Raw genomic sequence first — 15656 nt, forward strand, 5'->3', positions numbered from 1 at the left:
AAAGTGTGCTTTTGAGCTGAACTCCGCCAAACCACCCCACATCCGTTTTTTGAGCGACGATTAAAAAATCTTTATAAAACTCGTGGGACTGCCAACCGTCCATTCGGTATTCGTGTTCAAGAGCTACTCAGAGGTTAACATCGCAGCAAACAAGATTGCCCGATCTTCAAAGCAGTCCCTTCCACCCTGGCGTGCTCAAATACAAGCATGTGATTTCTCCATTAACTAGGAGGGGGGGGGTGAAATAAAATCAGTAAAACATTGTCTTTGTACTAGAATTGAAATAATGGACAAAGTTAAAATTACAAAATTGTATTAAACAGTTTTTTTTTTTCTTTTTTGTCGAGTTAAAATTTAGAAGCTGCGATAATTCATTTACGATTTGGTATTAGAATTTCGAACAGAAGAGTTTCTAAGCATTTTCGCAATTTACACAAATAAAAGGAGAAACTGTTGAATGTTTTAAAATGACTTCTGGTAATGACAAAGCCACTAGCCTTCTGGTTCTTTTTTGTCTTTGCTGTCAGACGAATTCTGTGTTGAAAAAGAATGCGCATATTCATCAAGATGCGAAAAAGAAAGATTCGCAAAAAGAACGTCGATTTTCTTAACCTCTTTCAGGCTTTTTAGATGAATTTTGAATATTTGTGAGCAACTCCACATTCAGTCCCAAGTGAGAAAAAAAGGCGTATTACTTTTGTGAAAAAATTCTTAAAGTACGAAAAACACCATTATGAATATAGAAATCTTCGCTAAGAAAGAAAACCAGTTAAAACAGAACTCGGAATTTCTAAGGAACTGCATACACTTATTATTTATGCCGAAGTTGGAGAAGTTTAAGGAAAATGGCCTAGAAAGAAATTACCATATTTCTCAAGCAAAGCAGACACGAACGAAGTTTTTGGTTGGTTGGTTCAGTTGGTGATGATTCTCGGGAGAAATTCGCTTTTTAAAATGATGTTGGTTTATAATTCGCGGCTGGCAACGGTGAATACGATCTGTCCTTCAATACCACATGAAAAAGGCCCGAATTCGAACTTGTAGAGGTGGGAGGAGCTTTTTCATTTATTTATTTTTCTTTTCTTTTCAAGCCTTGTCTGAATTAGGTCTCTGGGGAGGGTTGCGTGGTTTTTCATCACGCAAAACAATAGATTTACAGACACACCGACGCCTCGTGGTCTTAGTTCCCTTAACACACAGTAATGCCCCCTCCCCCCCAGAGAAATCGGATGACTTTTCATATTACCATACAGTGGAAAATGTACACCAAATCGCACGTTCTCTGTTTATCCAACACGACCTCCGGAGTGCATCTCCTACACATCTATCCCCATGAGTTAATCACCCCCCCTCGCTAAATATTCGCTGTTATCCTCCATTCCGTTTCTGCGATCAGCAGTCTCGCATAATCTTCTCTTTCCCCCAAATCTTCATTGATTACTCCACCCACTCGCCCCCCCCCTTACCTACAACCCTAATTAGCGGCAGCCACGTGCACGAAACCTTATCACAAACCGCTACACAAACTCATTTCATCCTCGTCGTTCAGCGTAAGTTTATTAACTAATTACAACTACTCTCCCGCCACCTGGAGGTATTAAGTGGCATCCGCGTGTAATATACTTCCTTTTCGTTAAATAAGTCAACGGTCTTGCGCGCTTTCCCAATACACCAGCGACTCGGCACGCCGGGGGTCGTAGTGCAAGCGATGGAAAGGGCAGGTCTGAAGATAGGTTACGCAACGGCACGTTTTATAGCACGGACGACGTTAATTTAGTGATACTTTCTGTTTCGGCCCTATTTTTAACCCCTTCCACCTTCCTGTTCTGATGTTTCCTCCTCTCGGTCTGCACGGCGTACGTCATGTACTCATATCAAAGTCGCTGTCATTTTATGCGCGAGATTGTGTTGTATGGTTCGCGTCAAAAGAAACGCACTTAAGCCTAGTATCATAATAAAATAACGTGGCACGTTGAATACAAAACTTGGATTTGAAGTTTTAGAACATTCCGGTAAGGCTCCTTTGGATTTTGGGCCTCCAGTCGTGATGGGCATTGTGCATCGTGGCTGAGTTAGTTGGTCTTGAGATTGGATTTCGTCCTTTTCGTACGCTTAAAAATTCCAGCTTTTCATCCCGAAAATGCAAACCTAATACACAGAATTTACAAATATACCGGCTCCTCATGGTCTTTGTTGTTTAGACGCACGTTGAAAACAACCAGAACAAAATTGTTCGGGACGATGTATTTTGGGGTGTCTGGCCTGGGGTTAGTTCATTTCGTGGGGAGAGAGAGATTGGATGCTCTTTTATCCTTGCCCGTCAGACATGACCTCTACGACAGATACGGGAACTTCCTTTTTATTATTTCCGTCGATATTTCTCTCGCACGTGATTAATATTTTTTCAAGTGGCTTCTGTTTGCCTTCCTCAGTGGTTTCTGCGTCGAAGCGTGTAATCGGGATCGAGCAGGGATGTTGTCAGAAGAAAGAAAACCGAGGCGATGTATCGGTTTATTGGATGACTGTGATTGATCAGTTGGTATCCATCTGCACAGTTAATGAACAAAGAACTTCTCCGTCTTTATGCAACGTCTTCCCCGTTTTTCAGTTAGTTCACGTGCGTGGTGGCAAATAAATCCATTGCCTGCAGAGCTTTCTGGAATGCCGTATGAGGTGCTGAAAAGAATCTTCTGTCTAATGCCTTTCTGCTTAGTACGTTTCGTCTTTATACGGTGCTACAATTTTTCTTTCTTTCTATCCCCCCCCTTTCATTTGATGAGCTCTCGTTCTTGTAATCCAATAAAATACTTTCGAGAAAGAAACTCCTCCCCCATTTTCCCTCCACCACACACACACACAAATGGTTATGGTTTGAAAGTTTGTTTCTATCTTATTATAATTTCTGACCAGGCGCACATTCCTCTATTTTTATTTCCACGCAACGAATTCCAAGAATACAACACTAAGTACATTGTTCCCCGTGACGTCACTGTCTGCTACAGCAAGTCGCGTGTTATTCAGTGATAAGAAAAATGAGCTAGTATGTTTTATCAAACTTTTTCATATTATTATTATTGTTGATTTTTTTTCACTTTATTTAGTCTGTTCTTCTGATGAGCGAATTGAGCGAATTTCTGTGGATGTTCACGTGCGTACTTCTCCTCACTCATTCGATTGACACCAAGGAACCATATCAGCATTAAATTTTTACGTCTTTAAAGCAGTTTCGACACTAGAACAACTCCTTTCCCTCCACGTACCTTTTTTTTTTCTTCTTTTTTTTTTTTTTTCAATCACCTGACGTAAAAATTCCGTACCTCCCGCTGTTGCACTATTTCCCCGGAAGTATTACGAGTAATGAGCACGTTGCGCATGCCCTATTTTTTCCCTCTTTCTTTTTTTTTTTTTCGTTACGTTTATCTGCTGGAAGAGTCTTTTTACTCTGTGTCGTTCTCTGTTCTGGAACACGTTTTTCATCAGGGGGGGAGTAGAGGGGAGGTAATGGTTCGCTTGTTACGACGGTATGGTGGAAGAGCGTAGTTCAAAGTGAATAAATGCTGTACACAGGCGCTGTTTATTATCTCGTGCCATTAGAGCTCTGCTTGGCTTTTATTTTATCTTACTTTTCCCCCTTTATTTATGGAAACGTCGGAATTTGGCACTTTGTCGGTAAAGCAGTGGTAATGAGAAATTGAAGAGGAATGAACACCTTTAATGCGTGAATTTGGTTTCAATAATTTAGAGTACTCTTTTTAATAACACTTTCGCGAGTCTAATTTAGCGAACTACAGGAATATTTTACCTAATGGAATTATTAATAAATTTTTATTCTGAGATAAACGATAACCCGTTGTTAATATAATTTGCAAATGACGATTATCCATTGATTAAATAACGTGATGAAACACTCGGAATATATTCACGTGGTATAAGAGCGTTTCATTACATTATTTAACGTCGTTAATAATTTAGGCTTGCGCGGGATTCACATTGCGTGATGTGAACATGGCGCGTGACACCGTATTGTTTGTTGAGCAGTACAGCGGGCTCTTCGCTTTTCTCTCATTTCATATTTGCAAGTTCTGCACGCGCCGCGCTGGTTGAAATTTTTAAACGCTAACTTTATGAACAGGTTAATCACTAGTTCTTTAATTTAACAGTTAACTGTAAGTCGTTTTAACGATGTATTATGAAATTCTTAACATTGATTTAGTCAGTAAAGCTCTCAGGCAGCTGGAAGATCTATTGCTTGTTCTGGAGGACGTAAAGCCATTAATAGGTTCTGCAATCAAAATTCTTTTCGATCATTTCGACTGGTTTATTACCGATAATCTGCGATAAAACACCGCCTGTGGGTAGCAGCAACTAGATGCGTTCGTTTAGGCATGCCAGCGTCCTTCGGCTTCGCGAGGTCTATTCGTTTGAGTCACCAGACGATCCTTTTATGTCGCTTGCACGCTGAGTGACTGATGGACTAGATTACCTGGTATGACGGATGCATAGTGATGAGGACTTTTAGAGGCAGGAAGTGCAGGAGCAGCTGTTAAACATGTCGCCACAAGCGACAGCCTCTAGGCGATTAATGTGGCTTACTGAGTTTTGTGGATGTAGCGTGGCAACGCAGGCAAATTACCAAGTCCCTTAGCCAATCGATACAGAGCGAGAGAAAGAGAGAGGGGAGAAATGTCTTGGAGTGCATTATATCAGATGAGAGACTGCAGCAGATAGTCTTTGGCATCGATGTTTCACTGTGAATGAAACATTCACTCAAATTAAATGCTTAGAAAAATTTTTCATTGAAAAAAAAAATTTTTTTTTTTCTTTTTCGTTTCCGTTGGAACATCATATAAGGATATAATATTCCAGGCAATCTAGTTGTCACTCTCCTCTTATAACCTTCCCTCATTTTCCTCCTTAATGAAATTTGTAATCAAGAGATAAAAACGATGCATGGAATCTTGTTTATATATTTAATATTTTTATTTCTTTCTTTCTTTCCGCATATCGCGACTGTTAACATTTTCAGTGAAATCGAATGCGGCTGGCAGTTGTAAAAGATCCGAGATAGGCGCTGGGGGGAGGGGTAGTTTATTACTCCCGAGATGTACCACCGTGTCGTTTGATCGGTCGTTGTCCATTTATCAGAGCAAGCGATTCTTTGCAAATCGCGTTACGGAATCCTTTTGGTACATTAGTGTAAGTCGTGGAGGGACGTAATGCAGATGGTGTCTAAAGGATCGAGACCGAGAGCTGATGGGATTTAAGTTCCATTTATCGTATCCCTTTCCTCCCGAGGAATAAATAAGATCTTCCAAAATGAAATAAAAAGGAAATCTGTAGGATTTTGATAAGGGCGATGAGCAGTGAGATCGTAATGTAACTTTTGGAGATTACACTTTAAGCGCAGTCCCCGAAAAGAAGTTGGAATGGGTTTCTTTTCGCGGGTCATCCGAAACTGTTTTTCTATAAGCATTTAGATATGCGCTTATTTCCATAGGAAAACCTGCAGATGGGCAGTGATTTTGGCTGCGTCTTTTGCTTACTGTCCTCTCAAGTGATGGAGATTTCGTTCGAGGAGAGAAATCAGAATTTTAAAATTGTATTTCCTTTTTTTTGGTTGAAATTTATTATTTTATTTTGCGGGCTTCGCGAGGGTGTGTGTCCAGCTGTTTTTGTATGCTCGATTTCTCGAATTTCTCTTTCAACTCTCGCGTGCCAAGACTGGACTAGAGTTATCCTAAGAAGAGCTACTTCTGTTCCTTACAAGCGGTGAAGGAAGAGACAAGAATTATTGAAAGCTAGCAGGAGTATCTTATGTAGTCTTTTAAAAGGTACTCTTAATAGTACCGATCGTGGTAAGCATTTAGACTACTTCATTTTCGCTTTACTAGATGCCCGGCCCTTGCTGAAAAAGCAGCCAGGTGTCCTGTGAATGACGCGAACGAATTTTTTCTGTTGTAGGGGCTATTAATAATCACGAAGATGCCTCGTGAACTAGCAGCATCTCATAATTGGTTGTCACTTGTGGATAATGTTCGGAGAATCTGGACTGTAGGAGTCGGTTAAGATCCTACACTGCTGTTATTGATCGGGGGGAAGGCGGGAGATGAAAAAGAGAGAGGACGCTAAAGATTATTATCGAAAGCCTGTTGAGATCGACAGAAAAACGTAAGCGTCGAGAATTCAAGGAGAGTTGATATCTTCAAAGAAATGCATACATTCTCTGATGGCAACTGTACACAACTCTGTCTCTGACAGACCACGGGGGAAACCGAAAAACATTCCGAGAAAGTGTCTGAATACCTTTATTCCCACTAATCTCTCCTCTCCGGAGACACAACCCGTCAAGATCAGCTGCATCCCTAAAGATTCGCACCCCTTTTGGGAGCTGACGATCGCCTCTCTTCACAGAAGTAACTTCCGTGATCCCTCCGTTGCTGATTCTGCGGAGGAGTATTGACTGTGGGGTCTTTTTATTCTTGGAAAGATAACCCGCTTTCCTAGCAGTCCCTTATCCCTGCTAGGGGATTGAGATGGGGGAGGGGCGGGATAGGGTTTGTAATCTTTTAAAAAAAAGAGTAGTGAAAAGAAGTAAACATTCTTGAATTTTTTTGTGGTTTTATTCTTCCCTCTGTGAATGATGAATTCGAAGGCATCTTAGGTCGAATCTTGAGTAAGAAGAAAGCGCATTGAATTCAATATGTGAGTTTGCGAGGTTCCGTTCGGAAGAGTTTTTCTTACTTTTCGAATTCCCTCGTTTTTTTTTTTTTAAAGTTTATTTTGATTAATTAAAAATAAAAAAAATAACTAAAATTAAATCAGATTAATTAAACCTTTGGGGTGATTATTCTTACTTATATTTTGTTTCCGTTAACTCCAAGGCAATTCAGGTCTTGTGGATTCTGTGCGCAGTTTCTGTAAATTGTAAATATTTTAAAAAACAAGTTGCACGTCTGCATGGGCATGTGTTATCGAGTATTATTAAACGATGAAACAAAAGCTAAGCAATTAAAAAAAAAAAAAAAAAAGTTTCCTCGCAGCGCCATCTTTCATCAAAATAGGCGAATTGACTCATCTGGATGAGTGTGAGGAGACTAAGCTTTGGCGCAAGACCACCATTAATCAAAAAGTCTAAAGAGTAGGAGAGTCGAGTAGGACCGGAGCACAAAAAAAAATGCGTAATCTCTGAAAAAGCCGCCTTGTGTAGCTTTGAGGGGGCCCTACCTTTCGGGGCTTTGATCGTCAGAGAATAAAAATAAATGGTTGTATCGGGGACAATTGGATGTATTTTAAACAAAGAATAAACTGTGCCACCCAACAGTTTAACTTTGATTTCGTTCATTTGTTTATCTATGAAAAGAGGAGATTTATAAAAATAAATTTTAATTTCTGATTTTCTTGTCTTCCAGTATTCTTTTCGCTGACATCGTTGGATTTACAGTCCTTGCATCGCAGTGTACGGCTCAAGAACTGGTGAGGCTTTTGAATGAGTTGTTCGGCCGATTCGATCAGCTGGCAGCAGTAAGTATTACGAGAATTAGAAGTCATAAACTGAATGAATATCCCACGTCTGTGAAGAGAGTGAAATCTGTAAAATTTAAAAATTTAGAATCTCGTACAAATTTAAATCATATCTGCAGTTGTATGTGTGACCACACGGTTTTATTATTAACATGGATCTTAGAAAGTAACTTGGTGGTTAAGCATTTTTTTTGACGTTAAAAACGTTTTTAATGGCGTTATTCCAAAAATTTTGTAACGAAAAACCGTCACGAAAATTTATTCCAGTTTAATTTATCTTCTACTGGACCAAATTTAATGAAATTTTGCACGGCGCTTCATCTTAGCTCTATACTAGAGGAAAAAACTTTCAAACCTCTGAAAATTGCAGAAGTTTTTCCAGGATAGTGGAAAATATGAACATCTGATCGAGGAAATTTTTTCACCTAATAAACGGGATAATGTGGACGTATAGCATATCTTTGGAAAGCTAAGGAATTTAGAAAGAGAAATATTAAGGTTTTAAGATGCAAAAAACTTTCGGAAATGCGTTAATTCGAAAACGCATCTGGTTTCAAGTCACCTGGTGTTTTCAGATTAAATGTATTTTTTTTTTAAATTGAACTCCGAGGCTGGAAAAAGAGTTGTGCACATTTATGAAAACATTCTTCAACTCGGACATGTCATCAGATCTTTCGATAAATACTAAAAGTAATAGAACAACTATAGATAGTGTATATTTAGTAGTGAACTCTTCAATGTGAAAATTATATATTATACTTTAGTCATCACCGACCAATACTTTCAGTAACCGATATGTAATTATTATTAATAAACTAAAAACATTGTTATATTATTAACCATGAATTTTATTAATATCTGAAAATTAAAACGTTTTTAACGCCTGCCGATGACTCTTAAATGTAAAACAAGTTAAATATGCTGGCAGCAGGACACATCATGTACCTGGTACAGACATTTTTTTTGTAAATATTCGAAAAACCGGGTTTAAATCCAGTTTTAGAATCCGAACACAGAAATCTTTCCAATCCAATGTACCGTTCTCGGGATAAAGTTACAAAATTAATCGTGGGGGAGGGAGAACTTAATATATCAATAAATATCCGTTTCCGTCTGTAATTTTGATAACTTCATTCTAGAAACTGTCCACATACGTCATCAGAAAGCGAGAAAGTGTCATCAGCTGCTCAACAATTATCAAATGCAGCTGATAACCTTTTTTATATTATGCACATCGTGATAGTGCGTACTGTAGCACATTGCTGAACATGCTAAGCGTATTCGGTGTATTTCATAATTTTAATGCGGCTTCCGTAATGTTTCATTGGGCCGTTCAGTAAGGGTCAGAGCCGGAAGGAGCGTAGCATCGCAACGGAATTCTAGAGATACGACAGATCGTTAAATCGCCGGCTTCTTGATTTAATCAGTTTTCCAGGATATCGAACGCCCTGCAAGTTGGTGATAAGGCATGTCAAGGGGTAGTGCTGCTTCTCGTGCGCATCGACGTACCGCAGGAAATCGCTAAGCCTGCAGCCTATCCACCCACCCACCCACGCACGCATCTCCTCCTCCGGTGAATATTAGAAGCGCGTGTTCACCTGTGTGCGTACGAATGTGAACCGACATCGTTTGGAGAGGTTCGAATTTCGCTCACGGTACGGCAGCGCAGAGAGGTGGTGGTGGGGGGGGGGGGGTTGTGTGACCTCTCCCCTCCGCAGAGTGGTTCTTCACGACGCCCCTTTCTCGAAGCTCGCCGATTTCTTTTCTCCATCACCTTGGTAACAGCTTCTAATAAAAGCCGGTCAACGTTCACTTGTCGGATGACTGGAAAATTCTCTTTCCGCGGAGCAGTTGGGTCGGTACTGTCGCATTTGGTGCGGAGTTTTTCGTTCGTATGTCCCCTGGCAACGTACACGTGTAACGAAACTACTTGTTCCCCTTTACCTACAGGGCAAAACACGCCATTGATCAACCGTGCACAACACCCTGTAATGGACAAGTCTCGAAAGACTACAAAAGCCGCCAGCGCATTTGTTATGTGACAGAGCGACACTTTCTAAAGAAAGGGAACTTTCGGGAACGCGGTAATAAGAAAATAGAAGGGAGGGGGAGTCGCTTTTAACTATCGATGCGTTCAGCAGAGCAGATAAGTGCTCGAGACATCCCATAATCAATCTAATACACGCATTACGTAAGGCCCATGCATTCGAAATTAGCAGATGGACGCAGAACTATGAATTTTTCCCTGTCTCAATAGACCAAGTAAAGCTTCTTCACTTAAAATGCCACCTTTCGGATAAAATCGGAATTAGATATGGCAGTTAAGAGAAAATTGCTAAGTGTGAAGTGATTATAAACTGGGTTCCTGTTATCATTCACATTCAAAACCAGTTAGATGACGTCGCTTGCCATTTTTACCGTCGCAAGTTTACCATGACGTTGCTGGTTGAATGGCGCGGTGACTGACAGAATGATAAAATACTCACTGTTTGTTTCAATTATAATCTATACATTGGGTTCTCTAATCCATTAATCTGACTCTTTTGTGGCTCAACTGACATCCACGATTTATAAAAACATGAGTGACAATTTTACCACCAATCCTTGTTCTGAATCTATAACCAGTGAACGGTTTTAACCCCCCCGCCCATTCAGCAGTAGCTCTCATTCACTAATTTAATCAAAGTATTTGGGCGCACGTGGCTGAAACTTCAGTTAATTCAATAATGACTATTAAGAAAATTTAGTTTTTCTTTGCCTCCGATTACGCGGAGACTAAACTTTATTTTTCGACTTCCTTAATCTTGTAGCGAGATCGTAAATTCACTTACTGTTCTACTTGCTGGATCCGATGGTTCCTTCTTGCTTTCTCTGGTTCCAGCTGGTGCTGTAGGCGAAGAGTTCATTGTGATGCACGCAGACATAGAATACCTGCGTGCAATGAAGGTCCCGTTCCTAATGATATGAACCTGTATACAACTTAGTCTAAAGGGGGGATTGGGGGGTCTGCAGTGCCCACCATTCTTCAAGGAGTTCGGGCGAGACCTTAATATCACGTACAATTTATTATATGTTAGAACTGATTTGCTTCTTTTTAACACTCGCATTTCTCAGCTTCGTATTTCAGATGGAGCGAATATATAAAATAGAATCCAGTCTGTTTTGCATTAGATATCAAGGAAAAGTTCCTCCGCCGGGGCCCTCATCTTGTCAGAAACCGTAAGGCCTTGATGAAAACTAAATCCTGATAATAAATAAGCTCAAAGGAACTACGGCATTTCAAGTTTTTCCGGTCGTTCTTTTCTAGTCTACGAATTTGGTGCTTCTTAGGTCATAAATCACGATTTCTAGGTGCCTCTGCCTTATTAAATATTTATTTATTTTACTTGCCGCTTCTTTCTTTCTTTCTTTTTTCCTCTCGTGGATTTCAATTCATTCTGTTTTGTCACATTAGGAACGTCCAGATTTCATATACTATATCTTTATTACACAGTTTATTTTGTTTTTCTTATTTTCGCTATTTCATCTCCTTCCCCCCCCCCTACAAATTGATTACTTGTACAGTACTTCCAAAATATTCGTTCTAATTCCAATGTCATGCAGTGTTTGTAATATTTACAGTTATAATTCCTGCGTATATCATCCTTCGCATTCAGATTTTATATAACACAAAGGAACTAAATTAAGTCGAATTTATATCCATCATATTATTTAACTGTGGATACACAGCTTGCTTTCCAAAAATAGAGCAAAACATTGCCTTCCATCTTTACTGTTTTCAAAACAAAACAAATAGTTTAGCCATTTACTGAGTCTCGCATGAGCTTGTTCTCTAGAGACAGGTTTGTTTTAGGCGTGGTTCAGCGAGTGAAGCAAAATGATGCTCGATCGTCCATCATCTCCTCTGCTTTGTCTTTATCACAGCCGTTGTCTAAAAATCTAGCTTCACAAAGGAAATGGCAGCAACACCCTGAAAGCCGCGTTACCTAATTCGGTGTATTCTGAGCAAACCTTCAATCAAAATTTATGTAATACGAGAATTACTCTGTGCACTGACGAAACAATTCTTCCACTCTCTCGGTGCCCGTAATTGGATTAACTGGTCCGAAATAACCTTTCGAGTTGGCAGTAAGCTTAACGGTTATTGATTGGAATACATTAATGTCTAATCACGTACAAGGTCTAAAGTCTATTAAGGTTCGAGCGAAGGCGTATCAAATCAGACAGCAAAAATATTTAACTAATTTTTATGGATGTACCTTCAGAGTTCACCTAAATAATCGCGAAACAGAAACCACAATGCAGTTTAAGGCATAACTCAAGGTTAATGAAAATTACGCTTTAGGAGGCATTTCTTATAAAGCCTTAAAGAGTATCTTTGGTTTTCTTATCCCATAATCTTTTGAGAATCTTGCCTTCTATCTGGTGAAGACCTGGACATTTCTTGGACCTCATGTTCTGAAAACAAAACAAATCAGCTCAGCTTGTGAAATTTCAGATTCAGCTTGTCCGAATACAAAATGAGCATCGTCGTTTCATCCTCTGGAAAGAATTTTCCAAAAATTACTTGAATGGTGAGCAGATTATTTGAGATATTTTCTTAAATCGCTACGGTTTAATATTAATTTCAGAGACAAAAGTAAAAAGACATAATGACAATTGACACCATAGCAATCTGATTGATCTTGATTCACCTGGAGAGTGGTATTCAAGAAGAAAGTGGCTGATGTTATGCAATTTACGTGAGTACATAACACTCATACATCCATTGCATGCTGAATTCTTCTTCTTCTTCTTTGGTCCTTAACTGGCAGCTGGGGGAGGCGGTTGGCCACGCAACCAGTATGCTGCTGTAGGTGCCGCAGGGTTTCGGACTTGCTCTGTGATGTTCTTCCATACCTTACGATCCATGGCGTCAGTCCTGGCCTGGTTAAGGTCGAGACGTCGGCTCTTCAAGTCATTTTCCACTTGCTTGGCCCACGTTTTCCTAGGCGCGGTCCGTTGGATGCTACATTGGGTGGGTCGTTGTCTCTAAAGGAGTGTGGATGGTATTCTGTTCGTGCCCATTCTACATACGTGGCCAAACCATCTAAGCCTTCGCTTCTGGATTTGGTTGGCAATGGTTGGTTGCTGTTGGCATCTGGCGCGGATATTCCAGTAAACGATTCCAATTCAGAATCCTTTAAAAATCCCAGTGAAAAGAATCACTCGAATGCAAGGACGTATGAGGGGTGTAAGCAGTCAAGATATTTTCGGGAGCGTAGAGAAGTCTCAATGAATCTCCCTAGGATTGTCTGTCTATCAAATTCGTGAATTTTAATAACTAATGTAGCGGTCCAAATGGAACCACGAATCCTCTGTCCAATCTAGAATCAATCATCCAGTTGCTCAGCATCGAGTTTCTTGAACTGCTGGGAATGCTGTAGACGTCTGTGGCCTCGTGACAATAAAATGTTACATATGTGTGTAACATTTTTCGAAGAGCTCAATGAGCAGGGCCAACAGACGCGTTCTGGAACCAGAGCCTCCTTACTGACCTTTTCGAGCTTTGGATCATCGCAGCTTAAAGTGCAGGAGTTTTTTTGTAGTTATCATAAATTTGTCTTAGAGGCGTTTGATGGTAGATTTGCTCGCAGGAGCATTCTTTGTCATGCTCCTCTGAAAATTCTTCCTTGGCTGCTTCATAACTCCGATTTCTAACGTCGCTTACCAAAATGAATATTCCGTGTTGCAGACTGTACATCATTCTTGTACTTAATGACCCGAAACAGGAAGAGCGGAAGAAACTTTGTCCAGTCGGTTGCGTTTCTTTCTGAACACACCATATAATGAAAGCGACATTAGTTTACACCTTTTTGCTCAAAGGAACAAATTATTTCCATTTTAGCCCGCGTTTAACAAAATAATCATCAAAGCTTAAAAAAAAGGAAAAACAAGATCTTTTGTTTGAGGTTTTGTTTTATAATGTACACAATTAATTTTCACTACTGAGCGGTTCAAAAACCAACGTCTTTTATGCAGAATTTCTCGATTGTTGTGAAAGACCACTTTTGAATCGTGGCGACACTTTATAATACATTTTATTGTAGCCTTACCATTACACAACATTCGTGATGTTTTCTCTCACAATATTCTTTGTACTTAGTAATTAAAATATTCCGTATGTAAACATCTTTTAACTTTTGAAGATTTCAATCATTGGAGAAAACAAAGTGACACCGATAGCATCTTTTACTCTTTCTCGGACGACACACACACACACAAGGGGATATAAATTTAAATTGGAAAAGGATAGATGAAGAATTGAAGTGCCGAAGTTTGCCTTCAGCCAAACAGTAATTGGAAACGGATAGTTTGAATAAACGTACAGGATTGCGCAAATTATTAGACGAGATGGATTGTTTTAAAATGTACAATGGCAGATTGAAGCAGTATCGCGCATAATTCTGTGATAAAAGTTCCATATCTTGACGGTATGGACGTTTGTCTTTATTCCCGAAGATGCGAAATAACCCTCTCGAGACCGATGCATTCTGGGACGATCTCTTCCCTTTCCTGGTCATTCATCTTGGTGACAGTTACGCGAACATCACCTTGTTCTTGACCCAGTGTTGGTTCTTTCTCGAAGCAATTACCCAATACCTCACTGTAGGGGTTTGAGGGAGCGCATGCTGTACGAACCCCGTTATTTCCGTCCCCATGATACTGCTAATCGTTTTCCCCTTCTCTCACTAGAGCAGTCTTCTATTCGTTACTTACCATTAATCCCAAGCGAAATTTATGGCCCTGTATCGATGGCTAGGAACCGTCGCAGTAATCGCTGCCAGCCGTGATGATTATCAGCACGTGCCATTAATCAAACCGCACACAATGAGTCAAAGAAAAACTCGTTTTTCTCTCTCTCTTTCTCTCTCTCTCCTCTTAACCATTGAGATCAAACAGAAACCTTAATAAAAAAGTAATAAAAAAAAATCCCATTTCCCTATATCAGAGGGAAATGGAATATTTCAAAAATTTTTCAAATCGAAATCCGTCACGCTCTCGTTGTTGGCATTTTTCTTTGTCTCGATTTCTGTTTTAGAAATACACAGCGAAAGGCATTGCAGTATCGAATCACGTAGTTCACCTCCATTATTATATCTGGAAAAAGCCGCACTTAACCAATGGAGCCAGGGTACTTTGCGATAGTAAAATATTTACACCACAACCGATCAATTTCATTGCAAAAAAAAAAAAAGAAAAAAAGAGGAGAATAAAATAAAGCCAGCTGTACACGGATTGGACACTGCTCCTGTGGTAAACAGTTTCTTACGCACTTTTCCTAAAGTGTCTCGAAGGCAAACTCATCAAAGATTTATCAGCACGTGTCATTGTTAAAGGAGGTTCACCGGAAGTCATCCGTCATCCTCATTCCCGAAAATACAATTCACTTCGGTTTCTTTGCATGCGAGTGGATCTAAAAGACATTTTGTGCTATTTGTGTGGCGAGGGGATTTTCATTTTCGTAATGATGTGTGTCCTTTTACCCCCTGAAAAGGTAAAGGTTTTAAAGCTTCTTTAAAAAGACGCTTTTATCCAAAGTAACATTTCGATCAAGTAGAAATCTAATATCGCGAAGTCACGCGGGATTTCACGTTATGTGCAAACTTCGCGAAGGACCATATTGGCAAAGTTGTAGGCTGAATCAAAACAGAATGTTGCTTTATACACATGTAGGTAAGCATGTGGGGAAGCTGTCGAGGGACTCGCCGAATCTTAATGCAGGATCGAGACCGACGAACTTCTTCGAGGAAGTACATCTACACGCGTAAAATTTTACAACTTTGGTTCACCCAAAGCACAGTTTTAACGACCCCTTAAACGCGTGTAGTTTTAATCTCCCTTTTCCGGTATATCCGAGGCGCACGTGCAAGGTTTAACCGTCTGACCACGGTACTCCCGCGGCTATTTTGAACTTGCGCGTCAGTCAGTACCCTTAAAAGCGCTTCACCCGTTCGGAGCCAGCTTTAGGGTGATTTACAGGTGATGTTGGAGGTCGCGTGGCATGGTTTATGAACCCCGAATAGCTCACGGTGCGAACAAACGAGTAAACGGCGAAGACACGTGGCGCGAGCGGGCCGCTTTCCCAACAGGAA

The 15656-nt window shown here is 40.1% G+C and overlaps 1 protein-coding gene across 1 annotated transcript in view; it reads left to right on the forward strand.

Annotated features, from left to right (window-relative positions):
- LOC150079454 (adenylate cyclase type 1-like) overlaps positions 1-15656 on the forward strand; it is a 317266-nt gene that overhangs the window by 134937 nt on the left and 166673 nt on the right. The window contains exon 4 of the mRNA XM_090383372.1: positions 7410-7521. Within this exon, the coding sequence (XP_090239498.1) occupies positions 7410-7521 (112 nt within the window). The remainder of the gene's footprint in view (positions 1-7409; positions 7522-15656) is intronic.

This window comes from Mastigoproctus giganteus, chromosome 10 (assembly GCF_048544385.1).
Source record: "Mastigoproctus giganteus isolate SK-2022 chromosome 10, ASM4854438v1, whole genome shotgun sequence".
NCBI lineage: Eukaryota > Metazoa > Arthropoda > Arachnida > Uropygi > Thelyphonidae > Mastigoproctus > Mastigoproctus giganteus.